This window comes from Mus pahari, chromosome 10 (genome assembly GCF_900095145.1).
Source record: "Mus pahari chromosome 10, PAHARI_EIJ_v1.1, whole genome shotgun sequence".
Taxonomy (NCBI): Eukaryota; Metazoa; Chordata; class Mammalia; order Rodentia; family Muridae; genus Mus; species Mus pahari.
In genome coordinates, this window is record NC_034599.1 from 60,322,125 (window position 1) to 60,348,682 (window position 26,558).

The following is a 26,558-nucleotide window of genomic DNA, read 5'->3' on the forward strand; positions in this document are numbered from 1 at the left end:
GGTCTCAGCGTCCTACTGGGTGCGCGTCCTTCCCGAGACTGGAGCGAGGGGGGCTCCCTTCGGGGGGTTTTTCACATACAGTGTGTAGGTTTGTGTGTATGGTGTGGTGTGGTGTGTGTGTGTGCATGCACTCATACAGTGTATGTGTGAGTGTATGTGTACTTGCTGTGTGTGTGTGGTATGGTATGTGTGTGTATGTAGTGTGTTGTGTGTGGGGTGTATGGGTATATGTGTGTATATGGTGTACATGTTGTATGTATTTCTCTGTGTGTGTGTGTGTTGCCCTCTTGAACTTTATTTTTTGGAACAAGGCCTCTCATTGGTACCCGTGGCTTCCCAGTTAAGTGAGGCTGGCTGACAGGGAGCCCTAGAGACTTAAGAACTTTTGCTTTCTCAGCACTTGGATTACAAGCCCACGGTGCTGCGCTTGGCTTTTGTTGTTGTTTTGGGTTTTGCTGTCAGGTTGGCCTCAAAGGCTGGTCTTGAACTCCTGATCGTCTTGCTTATGTAGGTTCTAGGGATGTAGGAAGTAGAAAGCAAAGTCAGGTCCTTATGCTTACAGGGCAAACCCTTTAATGACTGGATTCTCCTCAACTCCCCTTACCTTTCTTAGCTGCTGAGGTACAGAGCCAGAGGTCTGTTTTTATGCTTCCTGACAGCCGAGGCAGCACTGGACAGTGCTGGGGTGAGACTTCCCCCTGGGGTCCTGTGTCCATGAGCCCCACGCTCAGAGGTAGCTTGTCTCCCAACAGCTGGGTCTTACACAGCAGCACAGTTAATTTGCTGCTGCTCCTGAGGAGTGACAGCAACTTGAACAAAGCAATTAGGATGAAAAAGGGGCCCAGCTGCTTGGGGCCAGAGGAAAATAAACAGACTGGTTCTGTGTGTACTCCACCGCCAAGAGGAGCAATCCTTCACTGGTGATTAGCCTTTCCAACCACAGCCTCTTCCCCTGCCGGGAAGAGAAGTGCGGCTGCTGTTCTCAGATCCCACTCCTCCTCCTCCCCGTGTACAGCTCATCCTTGCCTCCTGAAGTCTTCAACCCTTACTGCTCTACCAGAAACTCCTCTGAAGTCCGAGGCTTGCTCCGTACCTCCTTCAGGGTCTTTTCTATTGGTCTATTGACACATCTGGTTGTTCCTTTAGGAGATATTAAATCCGCCCCATTCATCTAACAGATGGTATACATCTTTGCTACATTGTAGATCCTGTTCCTGGTACTAGTGATACATCAGTGAACAACATAAACGAAAGTTTCTGCCCTGGGGCTGGGAACATAGCCCAGGGGTAAGGTGCTAGCCTAGCGTGCTCAGAGCCCTGGGCTCAAACCCTAGCAGCATGGGTTAAGATCCCTGCTCTCAGAGAGTTCAAATTTTAGCAGGAAGGAAAAAAAAAAAAACAGGTGAAAATATAGCAGAGAAGATGATGCTAAACACTATAGAGGAAAACAAACAGTGACTGGAGAGAAAGAGAGAGAACTCAGCAGTTAAGAGAACATACTGCCCTTGCAGGAACCACATTTTGGTGTGTGTGTGTGTGTGTGTGTGTGTGTATGTGTGTGTTAGTCAGTGCTCAATTATTGTGAAGAGACACCATGACCATGATAACTCCTATAAAAGAAAGCATTTAACTGGGGCTGGCTTACAGACTTTTTGTTTGTTTGTTTTGTTTTGTTTTTATTTTTTTATTAGATATTTTCTTTATTTACATTTCAAATGCTATCCCAAAAGTTCCCTATACCCTCCCCCCTGGTTTAATCCATTATCATAGGAGCAGGGTGGCACACAGTGGGAACTGTTGGAGAACTAGTTGAGAGTTCTACACCTGGATCTGCGGGCAACAGGAGGAGAGAGAGCCAGTGGGCCTGGCTTGGGCTTTTGAAACCTCAAAGCTCACCCCAAGCAACATACTTCCCCCAACAGCCACTCCAAGGGCTACACCCATTTCAACAAGGGCACTCCCTGATGACTAAACATTCAAATGTATGAGTCTGTGAGGCCCACTCTGATTCAAACCACCACAGTGTACCTGTGCACATGTATGTGTGCAAGAGCGTTTGTGTGCATGTGGGCTCAAGTGTGCTTACACACACTCTAGTGTGCACATGTACTTGCTGGTAGACCAGGAGACCATTGTTATTTCTCATCTGTATACCTTTTATTTTTCTTCCTGAGAAGGGGTCTCTCCTTGGCCTGGAACTCTCCAGCTAGGCAAGGCTGCCTGGCTAGGGAGCTCTAGGTACTTCCAACATCTCTGCCTCGCCAGTGCTGGGATTGCAAGCCTATAGTTCTGAATGTAGATTCAGATTTTTAAGGTAGATGCTGGGGGTTTAACTTGAGTCCCTGTGCTTTCAAGGCAAAGATTTTTACCAAGTGAGCTATCTACAGTCCCCCTCATTACCTCTCTCTCTCTCTCTCTCTCTCTCTCTCTCTCTCTCTATATATATATATATATATATATATATATATATATATATATTAACATAGGCTCTTGGGACAAATTTAGGTCCTTCTATTTGCAAAGCAAGCACTTTACCAACTGGGCTAGCTCCTCGGTTTTGCTTAAAATTTTTCATTTTTTATTTATTATTTTTATTGTTGAGACAGTATCTATGTAGCCATGGCTGTCCAGGAGCTTGCTATGTAGAGATCCACCTTCCCCTACTTCCTGAGTGGATTAAAAGTGTGCACCACCACACCCAGCTCTTGCTTAAAATTCTCAAATACTTAAATAAGTCAACTTTGGGAAAAATGCATGAACATCGAATGATCATTACTATACATAAAGACACTTCTGAAAGAAGGCGCTGCTCTCAATGAGCAACGAAGTGTAGAGAGCCAGTCCAGCAGGCCCATCAGAGTTGAGAAAGAGCCCATGAGCTGACAGGCCTTACTGCTATAAATGACATGTGTTCAGTATTGGTCAGGAGGCGTGATCAAAGAGGCAGTGCTCCGGCTGCTGGGGAAAATGTTCCATCCCCTGGAATTAGAGTCAAAGGAGCCCAGTGGGTCCTTAACAGCATCACTCTGGGGCCCAGTTGAAGAAATGAATGCAAAAACTGTTTGCCTAGAATCCATAAGATACAAATGTTAAGAGTTTATTGTTGTGGTTCATCAGACTAGACTAAAAGGCTAGAAGATTCCACACTCCCAAAGGCAACTTATTTCAAGTTTGGGATACACATCAGGGAAGAGGTAGCAAGCAACAGCCCAACACAAGGCTCCATGCTCGGGAAGTACCATGCCAATGCTGCATTCTCTACTTCTGAAGCCAGGGTTTTCTATGAGCCTTGAGTCCCAGAGGATGGAGACTATACCGGACCATTGAGAGACATTTACCTGGGGTATGGCCAGGCTGTAGGGCTGAAGCAGGCATCTGTAACAGAAGCTGGGTCTGGGTATTGCTTTTAAGATGAGAGCTGATTAACAGCACCTGTCAGTAGCAGGTCCCTAACTAGTGGTTCTTGTAAGACTTCACTTCATTCCACAGGCAAGGGGGTTCCTGGCTCAATTAAAAGTATGGGACCTCTATGCCTTCTATCTGCAAACAGGTATGGCTGCATATCCAACACAGAATGCCATAGAGATCAATGAGCAATGCTGGCAGCCAAGTCAGGAAAACAGGAGCTGGCTCAGCCCGTCCTGCAGAGAGGAGGTGGGTATGGAACTGACAAAGCAGAAGAGGGATAACACTGTAGGCTCAGGGAATGGCTGCGGCAGAGATTACAAGAGAGGCAGAGCCTGTGGCACATCTAGGAAGGAATGCCTTGAGAGGTAGCAGGATTAGGCTCCATACACCTTAAGTAACCCGAAGTCAAGAGATTTAACAGTCTAAGGTTACAATAACAAAAAAGATAGGTCAAGGATTTACACCTGGGTACTCCCTTTCCATTCCAGTCCTTAAAACTTCTGTAGGGAACCCTTGTTCCCTCTCACCTTCTTGCTTCAGGCTCAGCTGAGTTTCATTTGCTACAATTCAGTCCAGCCTCACTGGCGAGGTGCCCGCTGCTCTGCTTAAAAAGGCAGGAGCTTACCTAGACCCTGTCTTGTCCAGTCTTCCCCCTCTCTCCTCTTGGGGCGCTCAGACTCTGTTATCTGAAGCTGTTTTTCCAGACTGACTGCTTCAGTATTCTTCTTATTGTACGGTGTATTATTTGCTTTTTAAAAAATCAACACGTTGCTGTCAGTTTGTGGGTGGAGGCAAATTATGTGTAGACCTGTTTTCTCATCCTGACCTTTATATTAAGAAAGCTGATATTGTCTTCAAGCTCTGTGCCACAGGTGACAACTACAGGCCAACGTTGGATTGGCACTTTGTGCCTGCTAATTAGCAGGTTGGTTTAACTTAATCCACTTCTAGCTATAGCTTGTATTCACCTACAAGTCTGGATTGTCCAAAGTGTAACCCCACCCTTTTCCCTGAGATTGTGACCCACCAGCTCTCAACAGAGCCCAAGAGATTTGAGGACCCAGGCACCTGCGTTGCTCAGGGCTTCGTGGACATTCGTGCCACCAGAAAGCAAACCTGAGTGTCTTAACAGGGAAAAAGGAGTTCCCAAGGGCTCCCCAATCACACAGCCAAGGTTCATGGAGACTCGTGTTATCTTCTGAAGTCATTCCAAGCTCACAACTCTGGCAGCGCGGTGGCCACAGGCCCAGTAGTGCCAGGAGGCAGCCGCAGAAGAAAGGTCTGTAAAGAGCCAGGCCGAGGAAAGCCAGCCTTTTCCCTGAGCAGCCGCCAGGTGCCATCTTCAATGGCATAGACCAACGTGGATACACGGTTGACAGTATAAACGGTGTCCCCACGCACTACAGATGTGAAGAGTGCTCCCTTGCTGTTGACAAATTGGCCAGGTAGTGATGTCCACTGGCCTGTGACCAGGTTGAGGCAATCGATGGCACAGTGTAGGAAATCATCGGAAGGTCCATTTCGTACTACATAGAGACTGTCGCGATGGGCCACCATAAAGTGGCCGTAGCTCTGCGAACGACACAGTTCAGCCACCGGCAGCCACTTGTCCATTTGTACCACGTACTCGACGATGGCAGTGATGTCTGCTGGTCTCCATAGGCACACGAAGAGGCGGCCACGTGCCTGGGCGCAGGGAACTCCTGTAGCCGGCTGTGGTAAGTCCGCCACGAAGCTCCAGCAACCTGTGGCCGGGTCATAGCACTCCACGGAGCTCATGGGTGTCCTCTGGAATTCGCCACCAATGGCATAGAGGCGGCCTTCGAAACCAGCCAGCGCCATATCATAGCGCGGTTGGTGTGGGCTGGGGAATTCGCACCAGGTGCCACCCTCCGGGTCATAACAGAAGCCCAGCTCCACTACTTCCTTGCTGGCACCACACACGCCACCCACGATGTAGAGCTTGTTGCCTAGGGTGGCCACACCCGCCAGCAGCGTGCTGGCCTCCAGGGGCAGCGCGGCCAGCGTGCGCCATGCGTCCTCCTCCTCGTCCAGGAAGCACATGGTGCGCGACGCATCCTCTAGGAAGCCGGGTGTGGGCGTGTGCGTGCTCACCGCCACATAGGTACTGGGTCGCAGCGCCGCCACGTAGGCTCGGGCCTCGGGCAGCTCCAGCTGTGCCAGCAGCTCGTGCGAACCGTCGCGGATGAAGAGCGCAGCGCTGTGGAGCACGTCGCGCAGGCCGAAGGCGGCGGCCGCGTCGCACAGCAGCGAGCAGTTGTCCGACGTGACGCTGTGCTCCAGGAAGCGCGCGAGCGCAGGCGCCTGCAGGAACGCTGCGCACTCCACCGCCTGCAGCAGCTCGTCGTCGGCCGCCAGCGCGGGCCGTTCTCCGCGCAGCACCCGCAGCGCCGTGCCGAAGCCCGCGGCGCTCAGCGCGCCCAGGCGTACCTCCGCGGCGCGCGCCTCCCGCATGCCAGAGCGAAAAAGCCCGCGGAAGAAGCCGCAGTGCTCCACCAGCAGCGACTGCTCCGCTTCGAAGAGTTGGCCGTCCACCCACACCTGCACCGGGACCTCGGGGCCTGGGGGCATGATGAGCCAGGAGGGCGGAGGCTGCCGCCGCTGGGGGACCTAGATTTGCCTGGGGCCACTGACTCTGGGGCTACCCCGGGGCGGGGAGGGGGAAAAAAAAAAACTTCCCTGGGGGTTATAAATACCTTCCTGGCTAAAGATAGGATCTGATCATGTGATGTGGCCCGCAGGCTTGGAAAGCCTCCGGGCCCAGAGGGCATCTGGACACCTGTGTGGTCATTCAGTTCCGTCAAGAGACTAGTGACAGGGCCGAAGAGAGATGGTTCAACAGGTTCTTGTCTGAAGCCTGGTTGGCCAGGGTTCAACCTAGAACCTACATAAAGGTGGAAGGAGGAAACCCCCTTCACAAAGTTGTCCTCTGTATTCACACCATGGCGTTCATCCCACCTCCACAGAGACTCGGATAACTTTTTTTTTTTTTTTTTTTTTTAAGAATGAATTCCCACTGTGTTCTGGGCTCTGCCAGGCCTGCTTGTAAAGCTAGCATATTTAACTGACACCATACCAAGCTGTGTACACAACACATGTACCTCCTTGGCTCTGTTTCCTCGCCTTTAAAATAGGGCAAATAGAAACATCTATACACAGTATTAGGACGAATTCCATAAGGCCTTCTGAATATGAGACCTGGAGAGTTTATATGACTTGTCTAAGGTCTTTCCGATGAGGACAAGCGTTCATCAGCTCAAAGGAGTGGGGAAGGCAGGTTGAAGGAAGAGACCATAGAGGAGCAAACTGAATGCTCAGCCCAGAGTTCTCAGATACGTCTCTGCTCATGCTTGCTGGATAGCAAAATCTCACATTTTGCCTGCATGTATGTAAGTGCATCACACACATGCCCTGGGCTTGGATGCCGGAAAACGATCTCAGATCCCTTGGAAATGAATTATGGGAATGGAAAAGAAAAAAGAAAAAAAAAATGGGAGTAGAGACCTGCCCTCTGGATGAAGAGCAAGGGTTTGCTCTTAATGTTGAGCGGATTCCGAAGCTCCATCTCAACCTCTTTTTCTAGCCCTTTCCTTTCATGGAACAGAGCATCCAGGACCCCCCCCCCCAGATGGAAGCTGCTGCCCCTCTCTTGGAATGGAAATGGGAAGCTAGCGTTTGGTTTTCACTTGCCTGACCTCTTTGTGGCTGTCACCGTGGGTGATACATACTTTGACTCCTGCCTGACCCTTGTGACATTCATGAGGAGTTACTCTGGCCCTCTGCCCAATATCCTTGGTGAAAAGACGATCTCCACTTACTTTACAGCAACACTGCGAGCTGGATTTCATCTCTAGACCGCGTCTGATATATCCTAGGCTGGCTTCAAATTTGCTGTGCAGTAAGGATGACCCTGAGCCTCCAGCCTCCATCTCCCAAGTTCATGTACCACTATGCCCAGTTTATGTGGTGCATGCTAAACAAAGACGCTGCTTACTGAGTCACACCACAGCCCTGAACTAGATGCTGCAAACATCCCCATTTGCTAGATAATGAGACAAAACTAAGGAAGGGTTTAGCTTACAACCAGCAGATGGCAGACTTGGGGTCAGAATGCAGCCAGTTTGTGTATATGCCTTAAAGGTGCTGCCCTGGTCCCTCCTGGGCAGAATTCAGGGCAGTGGAAGGAAGGAACCTCAGGTTCACGAATTCCCAAGAAGACCTGGTGAAAGTGTGAGAAAGAGATCCTGCCCAGGATCTTGCAGCTTGGGACAGTCAGCCCCAGGCCCTCCTGCAGCCCCTTCCAAGGCACTTTTCCAACTGCACACAGCTTTCCTGGTTGACTAAGATGTCAGATGAGGAGTTTGATGATTGCCTTCTCCTTCCACTTCACTCTGAGGACCAGACTTTGATAGGATGGTGTATCCATTTGGGAAGTGTTCGCCTGGCTCCTCGTTTGGGGATGGTGGTGGAACAGCTATTCATTACCAAAAAGGCAGCAGGAGAAGGGCAGGAGACTCCTCCTCCCTGTTAGGACACACAGACCCCACAGATAAATCTGCAGACCCACAGCAAATGTGCTTCCCTTAAGGCATGCTCTAGTTCACCCCATCAAAATAAGCCTGGGGTGTGGGGACCACTTGTGTGAGCCTGGGAAGCCGGAGGCCTGGAGGACACTGCCAGAAATATCTCAGATGCTCTGCCCTAGGGACCAGGCAGGAAGAGGGGAAGGAGAGGGGGGTGGAGTGGGCAGAAATCCCATGAGTACTATCCCAGGCTCTCTGCCAGTGTCTCTCCTTCCCTGAGACCCGGCATTGGCTGGAAGGGCCCAGAATGTTCCAGCCAATGGGTATGACAATCCTTTCTCAGACACTGTAGTGTCTGCTCTTTACCTGGATCCTTGTTAGGCCTTAGTGACAGGGAGAGTGTCTGGGAGGTGTCCAGATGAAGGGGTTTTTCCTCAGTTGGGACTTGCCTGAACTGTCTACTGGCCCTATAGGCTATTCCCCCCTGCCTAGCCTTGCCTCAGAAGAGAGAGGGGCTAGAGGAACCAGATTGTCAGGACAGGGCCACTGCATAGCTGCCATCAGCCAGCCTGTTCTTGACGCCTAGCAGAAGCCAGACAGAGCCAAACAGAACCACCATAGGCTTCTCCTAAGAGCAGGAGGCAAAAATCACAAAACTCTTCTAGATCAAAGTTTATTCTCCAATCCATAACCTCCCAAGTCAAGACCTCTTGAGTGGGTGGGGGCTCATGCACACACCCTGTTTCCACCTTCCACAGCCTGATAATGGGGAGGGGTCCACATAGGGTAGAGATCATGGTTCTGTATCTGAGCCGAGGCTTTGCCCTTTCGCCCCACCCTCAGGGCCCCAGCTGGTGGTGTGTACAGCTGGGAGTTTCCTCCTCCCAGATCCTGAGTGACCCTCTGGGAGATGGAGAGGACAAGGAACCGTCTTGGCTGTGGGCAGCCCACAGAGTTCCCAGGCCCTGCCTGACCCCTGTCTGACCTCTAACAAACGCCCCTCTCCAGTTTGCACTCCCCAAGATATGAGAGATATGGGGGTAGGGATGAAAGGCAGGCAGGCATCAGGCTCTGAGCCTTGGAGGAGCACAGGCCCAAGCCTTATTCATATCTGCAGCTACATGGTCAGCACCCAGTAGGGTCCTTACCCCCCCCTTTTTTTTTTAGATTTATTTATTTATTATATGTAAGTACACTGTAGCTGTCTTCAGACACTCCAGAAGAGGGCATCAGATCTTGTTATGGATGGTTGTGAGCCACCATGTGGTTGCTAGGATTTGAACTCCGGACCTTCGGAAGAGCAGCCGGGTGCTCTTACCCACTGAGCCATCTCACCAGCCCTGTATTTAATTTTTAAAAAAGAGTTTATTTATTTTATATCTATGATTACACTGTAGCTGCCTTCAGACACACCAGAAGAAGGCATTGGATCTCATTATAGATGGTTGTGAGCCACCATGTGGTTGCTGGGATTTGAACTCAGGACTTTTGGAAGAGCAGTCAGTGCTCTTAACCACTGAGCCATCTCTCCAGCCCTATTTATTTAATTTTTATGTATATGAATATTTTGCCTGAATGTATGTATGTGTACCATGTGAATGCCTGGCGCATGCAGAAGCCAGATGTCAAATTCCCTAGGATTGGTGTTACAGATGGTTGTGAGTCACTAGGTGGGTGATGGGAACCAAAACTGGATCTTCTACAAGAGCAATAGGTGTTCTTAACTGCTGAGTCTTCTCTCTAGCAGGGTCTGTTCAGTGGAATCCTGAACCCCAACCTATTGGAATCCCTAGTGAGCCAAGGGAAATCCAGTTTCTGTCCCAGAAGAGCATTGCCTAATGGAGGAGACATAACTCTTGACTTGGGAGAAAACACCCTCTGGTCTGATGGTGGAGCACCCTCTGGTCTGATGGTGGAGCACCCTCTGGTCTGATGGTGGAGCCTCTTTCCAGCTGTAGTGAAGACAGTGCACGGGGCAGGGGTACCTTGCAGCTCCTGGAGCCGGGAGAAGGATGCTTACCCGGGCCTTCATTGCTTTGGCACCAATTTGCCAAAGCCACAAAGCCTCTCCAGTCCTCAGTTCCACATCGGTGGAGTGGGATTTGCAAAACGACTTCTAAGTTTCTGCTAGGTTTTGATCCTGTGATATATCACGGAGCAACAATAGAAGGAAGGCATGTTGTGCTGTGGCCCAAGAGAAGATGCAATAGAGCTCCCCAAAGCTTACCTTTATGTGCAATTGCTTGTGGGTATCTTGGCACCAGGAAAGACTTACAAGTCCTACACTGTTCATCCCTTACCTACTTTGTACATCTACTGAACGCTGACTGCATGCCCATTGCGGGGCCCAGCAACACAACCTCCACATCTTGGGTGTGTGAAGTCCTCCATAAGAGCTTTGATTGAGGGGGCTAGACAAGAAGAGCTGAGCCTCTTGCCCGAACAGAATAACCTCTCTCTTGAGCAAACTGACTCCTTTTCTTTTTGAGACAGGCTTGGACATAGTGTAGGCTCCTCCTGTTCTCCTGATCTCGGAAGAGAGAATGAACTTGAACTTCTGATCCTCCTGCCTCCAACTCACAGCAGCTAGACTTAGAGACCTGTACCTTCAGTCACTAGAGTTTACTTGGTGCTGGGTGGGGACTGATTCCAGGGCTTCGTGTGAACTGAGCCCCAGCCCAAGAGAGACTCTAGGCAACTCTCCTACGTCACACAAACTCAGAAGTGGCGAACGAACCTCTCATCTGCCGGACCTGTGCTGCTGGCTCCCCCTTGACCTTTGCAGCACTCCTGCAATGAGACAAGTTTTCTCTCCCATCTGGAATGTCTGCACAGGACTGTAGCCAGCCTGGGGATGTGGCGACAATGTGGCTCCTACTTTTCCAACTCAGAGGATACCCCTTATGCATCAGCTGTTCAAGCAAGTCTAGTCTGAGGTATAATGTAAACAAAAATCCCTCCGGTACCTCACAAACTTTATAACAGCTGGTTTACTCTGAATCCCTCAACAGCTAGACCAAGTCAGAATCCACATCCTGGCCAGAAAAAGTGTTTGTTTGTTTGGTTTTTTTCTTGCTTAGGAGGGACACTGCCATCCTGTTTATACCCTGAACCCTCTGCCTGCTGGCCAGGTTTCCAATTTTTTTTTCTGGTTGGTGTAACAGGGCCCCCCAGAACTTAGTTAGGCCCCAGACCTTAACAGAACTGACTCCATGATGGAAGTACCATCCAGGCCACAAAATGCAGTTCATACACAGCACCACCTGCCCAAACTAGAACAAAGACCTGATTCATCAAAGCCCATAGTTCTGGGAATGTTTCTAACTGCTTTTTCTGGCTTCTGTAATTCTTTTTTTATTATTATTATTAGATATTTTCTTTATTTACATTTCAAATGCTATCCCGAAAGTTCCCTATACCCTCCCCCCCGCCCCGGCTTCTGTAATTCTGATTCTGGCTAACTGTTCTTGCTAACTGATATGTTTCAACATGGGAAATGGTTCTGTGCTGAAAAGCTCACCCTGAGAGAGGCCCAAGGCTACACTGGGATCCCAAACACCCAGTGTAACTGCTGCCTAACTAACAGAGACTCTCTATTGGCTTAACAGCTATGGGAGCAGGTGGATTCCCCTCACAGTGGGTGAATGGGTGACTGCTGACCACTGCGGGTCAGGAATGGGATGGAGCTAGTATACCCTCCCCTCCTCCAGCATCATTGTTTTCAAGAATAGGTCTTCAGGGTTCTAGAATTTACTCAGGCCTGCCAAAATCACACCCCAAAATTTTGTATTTATTTGCCCATTGGTATTTATAGACAGGGACACCAAAACCCAAAGAAGTGGGTGATGTGCCCAAAGTTATCTCAGCAACTAAGCTCTTGTGTCCTATCTCCAGCATGACCAGACCTATCCGAGACCCCAGGGAATGACCCCCTACTTCATCAACCTCACCACCAAGCTCAGAACTGCTGTCCACTCCAGAACATAGAAGACACATTCACTTTTTGCTCCTGTCAGGAGTAAATCTAATCCAGGATGGATTAGATTTCTGGAAGTCAAACCCGTAGAAAGTAGTTGCTTTACGTTTTAGTGGCATTTATCGATTATATATAATAATGAGTTTGGATGTGACATTTTCACACATGCATCCAATGATATATCCACAGCCCCCATACTCCCTCTCAAGTCCCTACCACTCACTTATCCTCTTCCTCTTCCCAATTACCTTCCTTTCAATTGTCATACCTTTTGATTAATTTTTGGCGAACCAATGAGTTCAATTAGGATTACTTACAGGAGCGTGGGTGAGGTGTTTTATGTTTGGTTTGAGATGGCCTCACATGTAACTTAAGCTATCCTGGTATTCACTAGGTAGCCCAGGTTGACCTCCAATGCGCCACTGCTGCAACAAAATGTTGGGGTTAGAAGCATAAAACACCAGGCTAGGACATGAAGTCTTAGCAAGGGGCACAAATCCTTTGTCCCAGGAGCCTGAGTTCTGCAGCGATGCTACTTGGAGTCCCCCACGCAAAACACAGAAGTAGAGTGCTGAGGTCTAAAGCAAATGTGACACAGAGACCAACCAGGAGGCAAGGAGTGCAATCCTGGTTGCAGGGTTCTCTGGCTGGGGCTCAGAGGCTTTTAAAAGGTGTTTGGAGCACGGAGGCCACGCCCCGTTCACGCCCCTCCTTCAGCGGGCGGACACGGATGGGTCCGCGGAGGGTGATCGGGGGCGTGTAATTAGCAGCCCATCGGGCCGAGAGACCAGAGGCCGGCGTGGCCATCTGCAGCTTCGCCATGTCGTCTGTGTTCGGCAAGCCCCGATCTGGCAGCGGGCTGCACAGCGTGCCCCTGGAAGTTAACCTGGCTATCCTTGGGCGCCGCGGAGCCGGCAAGTCTGGTGAGTGGCGTGGAGCGCGGAGGATGAGGGCAGCTTCATCCACCAGCTCTCAGGGACTTGCTTCTCCCGGTGGTTGGGTGAGTCCCTAAGACTTTGCCTTTTGCCTCAGTTTCTCTGTTGCAGTCTATCACTCTCGCCTTGCTTCTCCACCGCTTTGGTTATCATTAGCTACTTCCCTGGCTCTGCCTCTGCCTCTGTTCTCGGTGCCTGTGACTCCTGTCCCCCACTCTTCGTGTTTCTCTTAGTTCCTCTACTCATCTGCACCCCTAGGACCAGCAGCCATCAGCTGACACTAAGGAGACCTGTTGGCGCTGGTCTCCAGCCCTGGGACCCCTTTGAATTCAGTGGCATCCTTGCTACTCCTTGATCTGTGGTGTCCACCCCCTCTCCACCCCCTCCAAGAAACTTAGTAGAAGTCAGTAGAGATTAGAATTTCTCAGGCTTGGGCCACTCCTCCACTGCCAACCCTTGGGACTCTGAAACAGACTTTTCTTATCAAATGTATTTGTTTCAAGCCAGACCCCTCTTGACTTTCTGGAAAAAGACTATAGTCCCAGGTGCCAAGAACCTGTCCTTGGGAAACCTGGATCTTGGGCTACTACTAAGATAATTTCTGTCAACCTGAACCTTCCTCACTTCTAAATGTCATCACAGAGACCCCAAAAGGAGTGTTTGCCCTGTTCTCTGGCACTTAAAGACCCAACCAGCTGGAGATGGGAGCCAGAAGTGGCTCCTCTGGCTCCCCAGTTCCAGCCCACAGTGAATGGCCACCAGGCCTGTGAGCTATGCCTCTCCTCCTTTCTCTGAGATTCCCTGGGGAAGTCTGAAGTCAGCATCCCTGGCTCAGAAGTGGGACCCAGAACACAGTTTTCCTTTGAAAACCAGCCTGTTCCCAGTGACGTGACAGGGCCAATGGTCAGCTAGTGACTACATGGATGAAGGAATTCTTTTTTATTTTTGATGCAGTCTCATGTAGCCCAGGCTGTCCCAGACCTTGTTATGAAGGCAAGAATGGCCCTGCATTCCTGAATCCTCTGCCTTCCTCGTTCAAGTGCTGGGTTTGTGAATGTGTACCACCATTCCTGGTACTGTTAACCTGGGGATGGGACCTAGGGCTTCATGGTAGGCAAGCACTCTACCAGCTAGGTAGCATCTTCATTGCCAGAAAGTTTTAAATATGTGTTCCCTGGCTAGTAGTTTGCCAACGGGCAGTGTTAGGAATCCTTCAAAAGAATCTTACATTTATTTTTAATCCTATCAAGAGTCCAGCATAATATATTTGGCTGACCCTTGCTTTTATGTGCTGAGCTCTGAACAGAAGCAATCCTGTTAGTGCACGCTACAAGGGAAAAAGAACTACGTTTTTCAAGTCTTACATTTTTCAAGAGCTAACCAAGAGGGGTGTGGAAGTCCCACTGAGAGCCAAAGCCCAAGGTGTAGAGGGCCCAGACTAGAGTGTTTACTTGGGACACAGTCTGTCCTGGACCTTGCCTGGAAAATCATGCCCTGGGGTGAGGGGGGGGTCAGACTCTTCAGGGCAATAGCTAGTCCACACTTCACATACAGCAGTGGTTCTCAACCTTCCTAATGCTGCAGTCCCTGGATACGGTTCCTTGTGACCACCAACCATAAAATTATTTTTGTTACTACTTCATAACTGTAATTTTGCTATGGCTATGGACCATAATGTAAATATCTGTGTTTTCTGTGAAAGGGTTATTTGACTTCTAAAGGGTCTGCGACCCATAGTTTGAGAACCATTGGGCTGGCTTACTGTCTCTGGCCTGTAGCCAAAGCTGGAATAAATGCCCCCATACTAAAAAAAAATCAGTGTGGCCTGTCCAAGAGTGGGAGATGTGTCCCTTGAGTTGGGGGGTCTCACCAGACCTCAGGATAACTAGACGTTCGGTCTTGACCCTGGATTTGGTTGTTCACAAATACTCTTAGACATGCCTCTTGCTGACTTTCATGCTCATAGAAAATTTCAGAAACCAATCCCAGGGTGCATGCAGTTAGTGGGGCTTGGCACCCCCGTCCCATGCCTTCTGAGCCAATTCCTCTGTTCTGCAGCCTGGGGTGTTCGGAGAGCCAAGCTTGGTGTCAGCAGAGACCACAGAGGTCAGTTAGGCCTCCTTAAAGGGACAGGGACAGTGACCTCAGCTGCAGATACAGCAGCAGGAACCTGAGCCCACCTCTTTCTTCTTGCAGCCCTGACTGTGAAGTTCCTCACCAAGAGGTTTATCAGCGAATATGATCCTGATTTGGGTAAGGTGCCACTCCTCTCTGGGCTTCCTGCTGACTGGGCCCCACCTGGGTGATCCCTGGAGCTCCCCAAGGGTGGGCCCCGAGTAGCCCTGTGGATCTTAGGGTAGAAGAATAGGATTCCTGGGATGATTCAGCGCACACCAGACAACTGGGGGGCTGGTCCAGCTCAAGGAACTGAGACCATTAGCCCTAAAATATGCGGTGCAACGAGACTTTAGAAGAATGTTTTTCTTAAATAGCAGACTGTCCACATCCAAATAGGCACAGTTATTCAAAATGTTCACTGAGTGTTCTTCCCAGGACAGCCAGACATACTATTTAAGGGATTCTCTATTGGTGCTGGACATTCTTTGAACCAGGAAGAATTTGTTTTGTTTTAGAATTTTAAATTTATTGTATTGTATGTATATCAGTGTTTTGCCTGCGTGTATATCTGTGCACCTTGTATGTGCCTGATGGCAACAGAGTTCAGAAGAGGGCACTGGATTCCCTGGAGCTGGAGTGACAGATGATTGTGAACCACCATGTGGGTGCTGGGAATGGAGCCCAGGTCTTCTACAAGAGTAACAAGACTTCTCAACCGCTGAGCCATTTGCCCACCCTTTCCTACACTTAGTTGTGTAGAGCTAAGTTTGGATGCTGGCTCTGACACTGATTGGCTGGGTAACTTTGAGACAGTCACTTAACCTCTCTGAGCTACTAGTTCCTTGTCTGCCAAAGGAGCCTAGGCATATAACAGAGAACTGCTGTGAGGTTTAAAGACATGGTGCATGTTAGGCTACTGTGCGACCTCAGTAGACTCTCAGAGAATATTTACCTCTCCTCAGATGGCTTCCCGTGCATACTGCCCAGAGTCCCTCACATTCATCAGACCTGGGCTGTGAAACTTATATTTAACAGAAGGATCGATCGTCCCCTAAAATAAACTCTTACACGGGACCCTAATACCCAAGACAAACAAAATTAGAATCCGATTGGCACCAAAGCCACTTCTAGTCCATGTCCATAACACTTTTATTTGTGACAGTCCATTGAGAACAACGAGGTGTCTGAATGAGCTTAGGTTTTTGAAAATGACATTGAGTTGTTTTCCCATTCATTAAAACCAAAGTATTGGTGCCCCAAGGTCCTGCTCCCCCCCCACCCCACCCCCACCCCGCACAAGGATGCACAGGACTCTGGGTCACAGGATAAGACCCCATTCTGCAGCACTGCCCCCAAGAGGCCAGCAGCTCATGCTAGATTAGAATACAGAGGAGGAAGAGAGTGCACAAGGCTGCAGCTACCATTTTTATTTTGAGACTGGTTGTCATGTAGCTCAGGCTAGCCTTTAAACGATCAGTGTGGCCAAGGATGACCTTGAGCCTCTGATCCTCCTGCATCCACCTCTTAAGTGCTGGGATTATAGGGGTGTGCCACCGTGCCTGCTTTATTCTGTGCTGCTGGTTTATTCTTTGTGCATGCTCAGCGACTGCTCCAGCAGCTGAGCTGCACCACCAGCCCCTGTATTTACTTTTTCCTCATCTCCCGTTTCTGGCATCTCCTCCTCCCTGATCCCCGTCCATACCCTTCCATGGGATCCCACTCCCACCAGATGATTCCAAGACAGGGGTGATTAGAACGTCCCGGTTGAGCAATCTTGGAATTCTGATCTGATGACGGAACATGTGGTCAGACTGTCTGAGGTGGGGGACAGACAGCAGCCTATAATGTGTAACCACCTCAGTCTTTGGCCTCCTGTTCTCCTGAGAGCCTGTTAGCTGGAAAGTAGCTGTTCCTAGTTCAGGCAGCCTGGTAGGCCAGACTGGGAGACCCGAGCCTCTCCTATGGAGAGAAGTCTCGACCTGCAGGAGGAGGGTGTGCCTCAGGCACAAGTGGCTGAAACAGCTCTCGAGCCCTTTGCAGGGTCTCCCCGGAGCCTGAGCACACGTTGGGACTCTGAGGTGAAATGCCATCCTCATTCTCAGCCTGAAGTGTGGTATTAGCTATAGCTTCGGTCAATGGTCTGGTCCGTGGATTGAATTGTTTTTGAATTTTGTTTCAAAGAATTATTATCAGCCAGGCTGTGGTGGCTCACACCTTTAATTCCAGCACTCAGCAGGTAGAGAGAAGTGGATCTCTGTTAGTTTGAAGCCAGCTTGGTCTACAGAATGAGTTCCAGGACAACCAGGGCCACACAGAGAAACCCTTTCTCAAACAAACAAACAAACAAACAAACCCCCAACCAAACAAAAAAAGAATTTTTACCATCTTCATTTTTCTAAGAAAGAAACTTTGGCAGAGTGGACTCAGTGAGTCTCCTAACATCACAGAGCCCCCTCGGGTTCAACAGAAGGAGAGGTTTATCCAGTTCCTGTGAACTGCAATTTATGGATCCAGAGGTGGAGGTGTGTGGGGTCCTGGGCTCTCTGAGCCTCAGTTTTCCCCTATGGAGGCTGAGACTGAATTGTCTCTGTTGAAGTTGTGTCTTGTGGGCTGTGGCTGGAGCTGCTAGGAGCTGGAGACTCAGCACAGAAGGCGTTTGCCTGTGCTCTGCCACGGGTGGGCAAGGGGGCTCCAGTGAGTATTCTTTCCTGGCTCCTACAGGGGACAATGCCAACCTCCTACCTTATTTGCCTTCATCCTCTTCCTGCAAGGACAAGGGGGGCTCACAGTGTCTGAGGTGCCACCTGATGTACAATCATACAGACCTTCTTTGGTGCCTTTTGTAAAATTACTATTTTAAAGAAATTGATGTGCCCATAGTCAAGATAGGCTCTATACCACTATGCCTGGGTAAGACGTTGCTATTATAGCTCCTGAGGCCAGTCACCTGATGACCTGAGGCTTCATCCAACTTGCATATCTGTACTAGAATTCCTACTAAATAGGATGCTTCATGTCAGATGTAGTTGGAGGACCAGTAGAGCCATCATTAGTCAGGGAGCAAGGGAGTCACAGTGGGAAGGCAGCCCAGAAGGCCCAAGTTCAAGTTCATCCCTCCACACCACATTACTGGAATTAAATGAACCCAGAGTGTCTACCATGCATGCTAGGCAAGCCTTCTACCATTGAGTTGTATCCCCAGGCCCCCACCCAACCCCGGTTTTACAACAGGGTCTCACTACATTGCACAGACTTGCTTTGAACTCATTCTGTAGCCCAGGCAAGGCTTGACCTTGCAATCCTCCTACCTCAGCCTCCCAAAACAACCTTGTCATCTTTCTAAAGTGGAGATAACAGACAATCTGCTAGCCTCTTGAATAACAGGAATACCAGGAAGACTGGGGTTAGAGTAATACTTGTCACTGGGCTGGGCAGAACTTTGCCTGTTTGGGGTCAGTGCCTAAAAGGCAAGTTTGGCAGAAAAATAAGAAGTATGAACACAAGATAGGCCTCCAGCAACAGCTCTTCTTGGGCCAAATATAGTTAAGCATTTGAAGCATATTTTCCATTATTTTTTTCCTCCTTCCTCTTCTTTGGATAAGAGCAGCTATTTATCCAAGTCCCCAAAGCAGGCTGGGGACGAGGAGCTGTCTGTGACTCAAGTTGGATGCTAGCAGACCTGGCACGTGTCCAGGCCTGCTTGGCTGCCAGCGATCATCAGAGAGAAGTGTGTGACTGCATTCCCCACCCCCGGGGGGGGGTAAGGGTGCCGTTCTCAGAGTGGCCACTGCCAGGAAGGCAGAGGACACCTCAGTTTTGCCTAGAAGGGTCACCCAGGGAAAGGTGAGGACTGAGGGTACACACGTACATGTGCCAGACGCACAGGGACAGTGGGGATTGAGAGAAGCAACTGCCAGTGTGCCAGTGATGGTTTCTGTATGCCTGGCCACATTCTGATTTCTTGGGTTTAAAGTCATAAGAACTAAAAAAAGAAAAAAACACAAACTGGTGAAATCCAAATAAGGTCAGTAGTTTAGCTCGTAGTGCAGACCCAGCATCAACTTCCTGGTTTGGCGATTGGGCTGTGGTTATCTAAGGTGTTAATGTTGAGGGAAGTGGATGAAGGACATGCAGGAATTGTGTGAGATTGTAACCTCTATTTGAGTTTAAAATTATTTTTCTATAAAATAAACGGGTTGTGGGGGCTGCGGATATCACTCAGTCAGTAAAATGCTCGCCATGCAAGCACAAGGCCCGAGCTCAGACGCCCAGGTCAAAAGTGAGGTCTGGTGGCCTGCATCTGGGGAAGCAGAGACAGGTGGATCCCTGGAGCTCAGTGCCAGCCAGCCTGGAACAAATGGGTGAGCTTCAGGTTCAGTGAAAGAGCATGGCTCAAAAAGAGAGGAGTGGGGCTGGAGAGATGACTCAGTGCTTAAGAGCACTTGGTGTTCTAACAGAGGACGCAGGTCCTGTGAGCACCCCTACTGGATGCTCACAACCACCTAAAACTCTAGGGCCTGGGGATTCAGTACTCAATTCTGGTCTCTTTGGGTACCAGTATACAGGCACATAAATAAACTAAATGTAAAACCTCTTTTAAAATAATAAAGTGGAGGGCTGGCAAGATGGTTCAGCAGGTAAGAAGTACACTGACTGCTCTTCCAAAGGTCCTGAGTTCAAATCCCAGCAACCACATGGTGGCTCACAACCACCTGTAATGAGATCTGATGCCCTCTTTGGTGTGTCTGAAGACATACAGTGTACTTATGTATAATAATAAATAAATCTTCGGGCCAGAGCAAGCAGGAGTTGAGCAAGCAGGGCTGACCAGAGCAAGTGGGGTTGACTGGAGAGAGCACAGGTCCTAAATTCAATTCCCAACAACCACATGAAAGCTCATAACCATCTGTATAGCTACAGTGTACTCACATACATAAAATAAATAAATACATCTTTAAAAAAAATAAAGTGGAAAGAGGCTGAAGAAGACACCGATGTCAAACTCTGACCACCACACAGACATGCACACACAGACTTGTACACACACACACACACACACACACACTTACACCACATCCTCACCCAAATAAATAAAAACAAAAGGAGAAAATAATTACCTGGGAGTGTAGACCTGTCCTGTTAAATTAGGAGCTCCTTCATATTCCTTGTCACCATTTCTAGATACTTATTATGAGCCAGGCCTCAAGCCCAGAGTCCTAAATAGTCTCTCCACAGTCCTAGAAAACAGAGGTTAAATGTGCTAGCTCAGGGGCAAGCCAAGCACAGTGAAGGCTTCAAAATTGTTAGCTCTGGCTAGGCAGGGGTATGGCATGCCTTTAGTCCCAGTGCTTGGGAGGCAGAGGTAGGTAGATTTCTGAGTTTGAGGCCAGTCTGGATCCAGGACAGCCAGGGGTACATAGAGAAACCCTGTCTCAGAAAAGGAGGAGGAGCCGGGCGTGGTGGCGCATGCCTTTAATCCCAGCACTTGGGAGGCAGAGGCAGGCAGATTTCTGAGTTCGAGGCCAGCCTGGTCTACAGAGTGAGTTCCAGGATAGCCAGGGCTACACAGAGAAACCCTGTCTTGAAAAACCAAAAAAAAAAAAAAAAAAAAAAAAAAAAGAGGAGGTGGAGGAGGTGGAAGAATAAGAAGAAGATTATTGTGTGCTGTGCGTTGTGTGTGCTGTGTGTGTAAGCTATGAATATGTGTGCTGTATGTGCTGTGTATGTGTATGCTGTATGTGTGTGCAGTGTATGTGTGAGTATGCTGTGAGTATGTTGTATGTGCTCTGTGTGTGTGTGCTATGTGCTGTGTGTGTGTACTGTGTATGTGTGCTGTATGTGCTGTGTATGTGTATGCTGTATGTGTGTGCAGTGTATGTGTGAGTATGCTGTGAGTATGTTGTATGTGCTCTGTGTGTGTGTGTGTGTGTGTGTGTGTGTGTGTGTGTGTAAGTTGGCATATCTGTATGCACACGGAGACCAGAAGAGGCATCAAACACCTTGCCCTGCCACTTTCTACTTTATTCCTTGAAGAAAGGGTCTTCAGGAGCCCAGGCATAAGCTGGCAGTCAGCAATCCCCAGGAATCCTCCTGGGGTTTTTCTGGGGTTACAGGCATGTGCACGTCTATGATTAGCTTTTTACGTGGGTGCTGGCGACTTGAACTCAGGTCCTCATATTTCTTTAGCAATCACTCCTCCCCAGTGAGCTTTCTCCCATTTCCCTGAAGTTGGCCTGGATTCTACATCACCTTGTCTATTGGATAAGGATGACTTACAAAACATTAGAACTTCTGAGTGAGGTCTGGCTGCTCTCTCTCTCTCTCTCTCTCTCTCTCTCTCTCTCTCTCTCTCTCTCTCTTTTCTTTTTTCTTTTTCGAGACAGGGTTTCTCTGTGTAGTCCTGACTGTCCTGGAACTCACTCTGTAGACCAGGCTGACCTCGAACTCAGCAATCCACCTGCCTCTGCCTTCCAAGTGCTGGGATTAAAGGTGTGCGCCACCACCACCCGGTGCCTGGCTGCCCTCTCTTTGTCACATCAGAAGCTTCTCTTTTCCCTAGTCTCCTACTGAGGGATGAAGTCATTGGGGATTTCCTGTAGGCCAGGTGCTATGCTAGGAAGAGAAAATTGAAATTCTTGGAGGAAATGCCAAGCCTCGGCTGCTGAGTCTATGGGCCACACTCCACACCACAGGCTTTGTGCATGGATCCAGAAACAACCCATCCTCCAGGGCATGGTATATAGTGGCCTCTGATGCTGCCACCCTGACAAATGAAGAGGGACAGTAGCCTGGTTGCTGCTCCCAAGGACCAGCCCAGCACAGGAGGACACTGGGACATTGGCCTTGTTCTTTATTGTGTGGCCTGCCATGCTGCTGACCTGATTGACCGTCTGTGTTACAGAGGACACCTACAGCTCTGAGGAGACTGTGGACCACCAGCCTGTGCACCTGAGGGTCATGGACACCGCAGACCTGGTAACATTACCCCCTTCCTTAGTCCCCCAGAGAGGGCAGACAATCAGTGCAGCCCCTCCAAGTCCTGACCTCGCAAGGGAGTCTGGATTCCTTTAGTCTCAAGTGTGCCCTTGAATGGGACTCTGACTTTTCTGGGCCTGGATTTTTCATTTGCCGAATGAGAAGAGTGATTGCTGACATCTGCCCAGATATCTTAAACTGTCAGGCGTTCTGAGCATACACAGGTACATGCCTGTTTATGCAAACGCTCCTACAGAGAGCCTGCGAGCCCGAGTCTCCCCAGCATATATCTCCATGTCCTCTCTACCCAGTGCGGGAGTCAATTCTCAGAGGCCAAACGGGCAGTGTGGAGCTGACCTGAAACCAGCAGTATTCAGGGACAGCAGGTCCTTGGAGGGCCATACCAGAATCTTTGACTGGGTGCCCAAGGGGCCAAGGTCCCCAAGTCTCTGGCTGGATGGTGGGAGGGAAGTTCATGAGACAATGTCTCTTTTCACACCAAGCCAAATCGACACTGAAGTGCTCCTTTGAAAAGAGATCTGCTGGGGAACAATATACAAAGACTCTGAGGTGGGAAGGGCAGCCCAGGTGAAGGCCTTTCCCCCCAAGTTCTTCTGCCTCTCTCAGTTAGGGTCCTCTCCCTTACTCCAGGACACCCCCAGGAACTGCGAGCGCTACCTGAACTGGGCCCATGCCTTCTTGGTGGTGTATAGTGTCGATAGTCGCGCGAGTTTCGAGGGCAGCAGCAGCTACCTAGAACTGCTGGCCTTGCATGCCAAGGAGACACAGCGTGGCTACCCTGCTCTGCTGCTGGGCAACAAGCTCGACATGGCCCAGTACAGGTGAGTGCAAGCATCTTAGCCCTCTTCTCTAGAGCTTGCCTATGGATGCAGGGTGGCATCCTGTAGCCAAGAGCAACAGTGCTCTCAACTTCATGTAAAAGAGCTATGTTGGGAGAAGGGACTGGGAATTTGTCTTCTAGGCGACCATCGACAGGAAGTGAAAGACACCTGGGCTACTTAGGACATGGGCTGGACCTCCAAAAGGCAAAACAAGCACCCCTTCCTTTCAGGTGTCTCAGTGGTCTCTTGCACCAGCCTTGCCCAAGGCTGTGTGACATTCTGGTTGCCCTCCCAGCAGCCGACTAGTCATTTGGTGACCAACTCCAGTGCCAAGGAGAGGGTCTAATTTGCTCCTTGGATCAGGTGACTGCTGTGGTCCAAGCAGACCTTGAACCTCATCCAGGCATGGTATCCCAGGCTCGTTGCCACAGTTGGCTGCTAAAGGCAGGCCTCTCTGAGAAAGGGTTGGATTTGAACCAGAGGTCACAGACTGGGCCGAAGGGCAGGTCACCACAGCATGCTGCAGCCGTATTTTGCTTGGCTGGCACTATGTTTTAAATGACTTCGACTTGGAATGCTCTAAGGTGGGGCCTGCTCCCTTCAGCTGACCGCAGGCCTGCCACTCCCTGTGGCTTCTACCTCCACCCTCTCCACACATCCAAGTCACCAGCCTGGCCTAAAGGTCCTTGACATGGAGGCCTGAGCTTGAGCAATCCCAGTGACACTCTCCAGTGTGGACATTGCCCCTGGTGTCCAGCACACCTGCTAGGTGTGGCACTTTTCACTTGTCCTCTTCTGCTCTTAACTTGTTCTCGTTCTCCCAGGCCCCTGAGGCCCAGGGCCCAGGCAGAGGGACGAGAGGGTTGTGGTTTCCAGAAAGGTAACCACGGTGGTGTGGGGGCTTCTTCATGGGTGGTCCAGCCTTCAGCCCAGGAAAAGTTGCTTCTTGGGGAATTAGGGAAGTTATAAAGTGGGTAAGTCACTGAAGGTGGTCTTCAAAATATCTTGGAACCTGAGAGATGAGAAGACTTCAGTATGCTGTGTGTGTGTGTGTGTGTGTGTTTACAGAATATTGTTTTGACCCCAATGTTTACCAAAGGGATTGTTGAAAAACGGTTTGCAAGCGAGTGACCAGGAATCTAGGGCTTGAATGAACAGGCCTGTCCTCTGGGTATGACGTGTGGTGGCTTGCCCCGCCTACTTCTCAGTTGAGTCCAGCACCAACAGGTTAGGGTTCTGTGGCAGAGTATGTCCCCTGACCCCTTGCTCTTGCCCAGTCAGCGTTGGCTCACTGTTTCTTAACCCTGGCATCTCCTCCCATCTTGGGCTGAGCCATGGCCCTAAGGAATGATGGCTGGGGCAACTCATCAGTGGGTGGCGGTGGGGAGCAGGATTCAACCAACGTGCAACCTTGGCCTCAAGACCTAAGGAGTCCTTGTCCCTCCCCTCTTCTGAGCAAAAGTCAGTCTTTGTTTTTATCTCCATCCCCACTTCCATGGGCTCCAGTCAGAAGCTGCTATAGACCTTCCACTTGCAAACATTTATCCAGTCATTACGGGAGGCAGATAGAGCCACACGGGAGCCAGGACACCCCTCAGTGAAACGGCGCCCTCATTGCTGTTCTCTGCTGGTCCTCGGCTGGACAAGCAGGCAAATCACCTAGGAGCCCCAAGAGTCTGCCAGTCACGGGCTTCCCAAGTCATCTGAGGGATGCTACCCCTTCATTGCAAACAACTGCTCAAGCTGAAGGTAGCCATTTCCCGAGGAGGTGGGCAATGGCCTTCTTCTTCTGGCCACAGGCAGGGTCTAGCGTGGGAGGCTTTGATTCGGCCTTTCTGTCTTCCTCGAATTCATTCCTAAATTCCAGCTTTGGCCATTGCGGGCTGGGTCTGTGCCAGGTACTACACGAAGCGCTCCACACAAGTTGCCCTGGTCCTAACAGCCTCTAACAGAGGTGGGTACCATGATCCTGTTGTATGGATGTGCAAACAGACTCAGAGGATGGAGATGGGTTCAGACTACTGGGTAGGGAGATGGGTGTGGGACCCTCTCTGCCTGACTTGCAATGACATCCTCCTGACTGCCTCACCCTGCTTCCTCTCTAGGCAAGTCACCAAGGCTGAGGGTGCAGCATTGGCAGGCAGATTCGGGTGCCTGTTTTTTGAGGTCTCTGCCTGCCTGGACTTTGAGCACGTGCAGCACGTCTTCCATGAGGCCGTGCGGGAGGTGCGTCGGGAGCTGGATAAGAGTCCCCTGGCCCGGCCCCTCTTCATCTCTGAGGAGAAAGCCCTGTCCCACCAGACCCCGCTCACAGCCCGGCATGGGTTGGCCAGCTGTACTTTCAACACTCTCTCTACTGCCAGCCTGAAAGAGATGCCCACTGTGGCCCAGGCCAAGTTGGTCACTGTGAAATCATCTCGTGCCCAGAGCAAGCGCAAGGCACCCACCTTGACTCTACTGAAGGGCTTCAAGATCTTCTGAGGAACCCTTCTGCAAGAACCTTAGGCTCAGCTGATGCTTGGGGCTGCAGGGAATGGGCTGGGTTGCACTCCGATGAACCAATGGCCCTTACCCTCTGGTAGATAGCAGATTCCACCTCCAGCACCAAGCAGGGACTCTGTGCGCACACTATGTGAGCCAGAGGGACAGGCAAGGATGCTGCTCCTGACTGCCTCACCCTGCTTCCTTGCCAGGCAAGGGCCTGGGCTCCATGGTAACCTCTGCATCCACCACCCTGGAGGGAAGCTGACAGGAGACCCGGAGTCAGCTGCAAGCAGAAAGGAACTGCAGTACAAATCCTGTGTCATGACTCCTCTGCTCCAGCCACTGCCAGGCCAGCTGCAGCCCCTGTTCAAAGAGGCTTTGTCTAACAGTCTTCAGGATGGCTGGCCTGGCTCAGAGGTCCTACCATCACCTGGTGGTAGAAAGAGGCCAGCTGTTCAGAGGCCCAAAGTTTATCCAAGAAAATTCTAGTTAAAATAATCCTATGAGAAGGCTTGGATGGAGCAAAGAAACCTGCACAGGTGCCCTTCAGCACTTGCCTCTAAATGAAGGGGACAGAGAGGGACTGTGGGTCGTCCCGGCTAGAGAGCCTCCAACATTTTTTTTCCACCAGCATTTGGGGGACTATTATGACCACTTTGTTAGTAGACACCCCCCCCCCAGGACCCTCTTCTTGAGCTTGATGACCAAGGCTGCAGAAAGTCATTCTACCCAGTGACAGTCCTCAGGGAGTCCACAGCTGGCGGGATCAGACATCCTCCGGTGGGAACCAGTGGCCTGCCCACTGTTAAGTAGGTGCGGTCTGGTTTGGTTGGACCTAGGACCTTAGCAATGGGGTTGTTCAACGCCTATTTTGGTAAGATAGATCCCAAAGCACTTGAGATTAATATGACAGAATTTTACATAAACTATTTGGTATTTTACCAAGGCTCAGATGTGAGAAGTCTGTCACGGGCAGGGGCTGCAGCGGTTTCTTACTGTTTACCACAAACTCTGGATGAGCAGGCTCAGGAGCGGGGCATGAGAAGGCCTGGGCTGGGCACCCTAGGAAGCCGGCTGCTTTGGCTCCCAGATAGCAAGCAGCCCAGGAGTTTGAATCGAGAATATCTCTAACCCAGTCTTCAGCTCTAGTCTACAGCTGGAGAAGCTAAGGTCAGAGGGAGGCCCTGACCTACCCAAGGGCACATCCTGCAAGTCCTGGCCCTTTGTCCTGACCAAAGGCCAGCTCTGAACTTTATACTTTTTTTTTTTTTTTTTT

At 50.2% G+C, this 26,558-nt stretch overlaps 2 protein-coding genes across 2 annotated transcripts; one reads left to right on the plus strand and one right to left on the minus strand.

Moving 5' to 3' along the window:
- Positions 1–3,085: 3,085 nt before the first annotated feature.
- Positions 3,086–6,000, minus strand: Kbtbd13 (kelch repeat and BTB domain containing 13). Its single transcript, XM_021208071.1, has one exon. It carries the CDS (start codon positions 5,998–6,000, stop codon positions 4,624–4,626), a length of 1,377 nt encoding a protein of 458 aa, XP_021063730.1. The 3' UTR covers positions 3,086–4,623.
- Positions 6,001–12,695: 6,695 nt separating this feature from the next.
- Positions 12,696–26,537, plus strand: Rasl12 (RAS like family 12). Its single transcript, XM_021207418.2, has 5 exons — positions 12,696–12,851; positions 15,060–15,116; positions 21,883–21,956; positions 22,608–22,798; positions 24,904–26,537. Exons 1-5 carry the CDS (start codon positions 12,749–12,751, stop codon positions 25,277–25,279), a joined length of 801 nt encoding a protein of 266 aa, XP_021063077.1. The 5' UTR covers positions 12,696–12,748; the 3' UTR covers positions 25,280–26,537.
- The last annotated feature ends 21 nt before the right edge of the window (positions 26,538–26,558 follow it).

What these genes read in the sequence shown, in the direction of transcription:
- Kbtbd13 (XM_021208071.1), bottom strand. Translation starts at nt 6,000, where the DNA reads ATGCCCCCAGGCCCCGAGGTCCCGGTGCAGGTGTGGGTGGACGGCCAA.
- Rasl12 (XM_021207418.2), top strand. Translation starts at nt 12,749, where the DNA reads ATGTCGTCTGTGTTCGGCAAGCCCCGATCTGGCAGCGGGCTGCACAGC. An exon ending in CCGCGGAGCCGGCAAGTCTG is followed by an intron (nt 12,852 to 15,059) that starts GTGAGTGGCGTG and finishes TTCTTCTTGCAG; the next exon opens with CCCTGACTGTGAAGTTCCTC. An exon ending in TCATGGACACCGCAGACCTG is followed by an intron (nt 21,957 to 22,607) that starts GTAACATTACCC and finishes CCCTTACTCCAG; the next exon opens with GACACCCCCAGGAACTGCGA.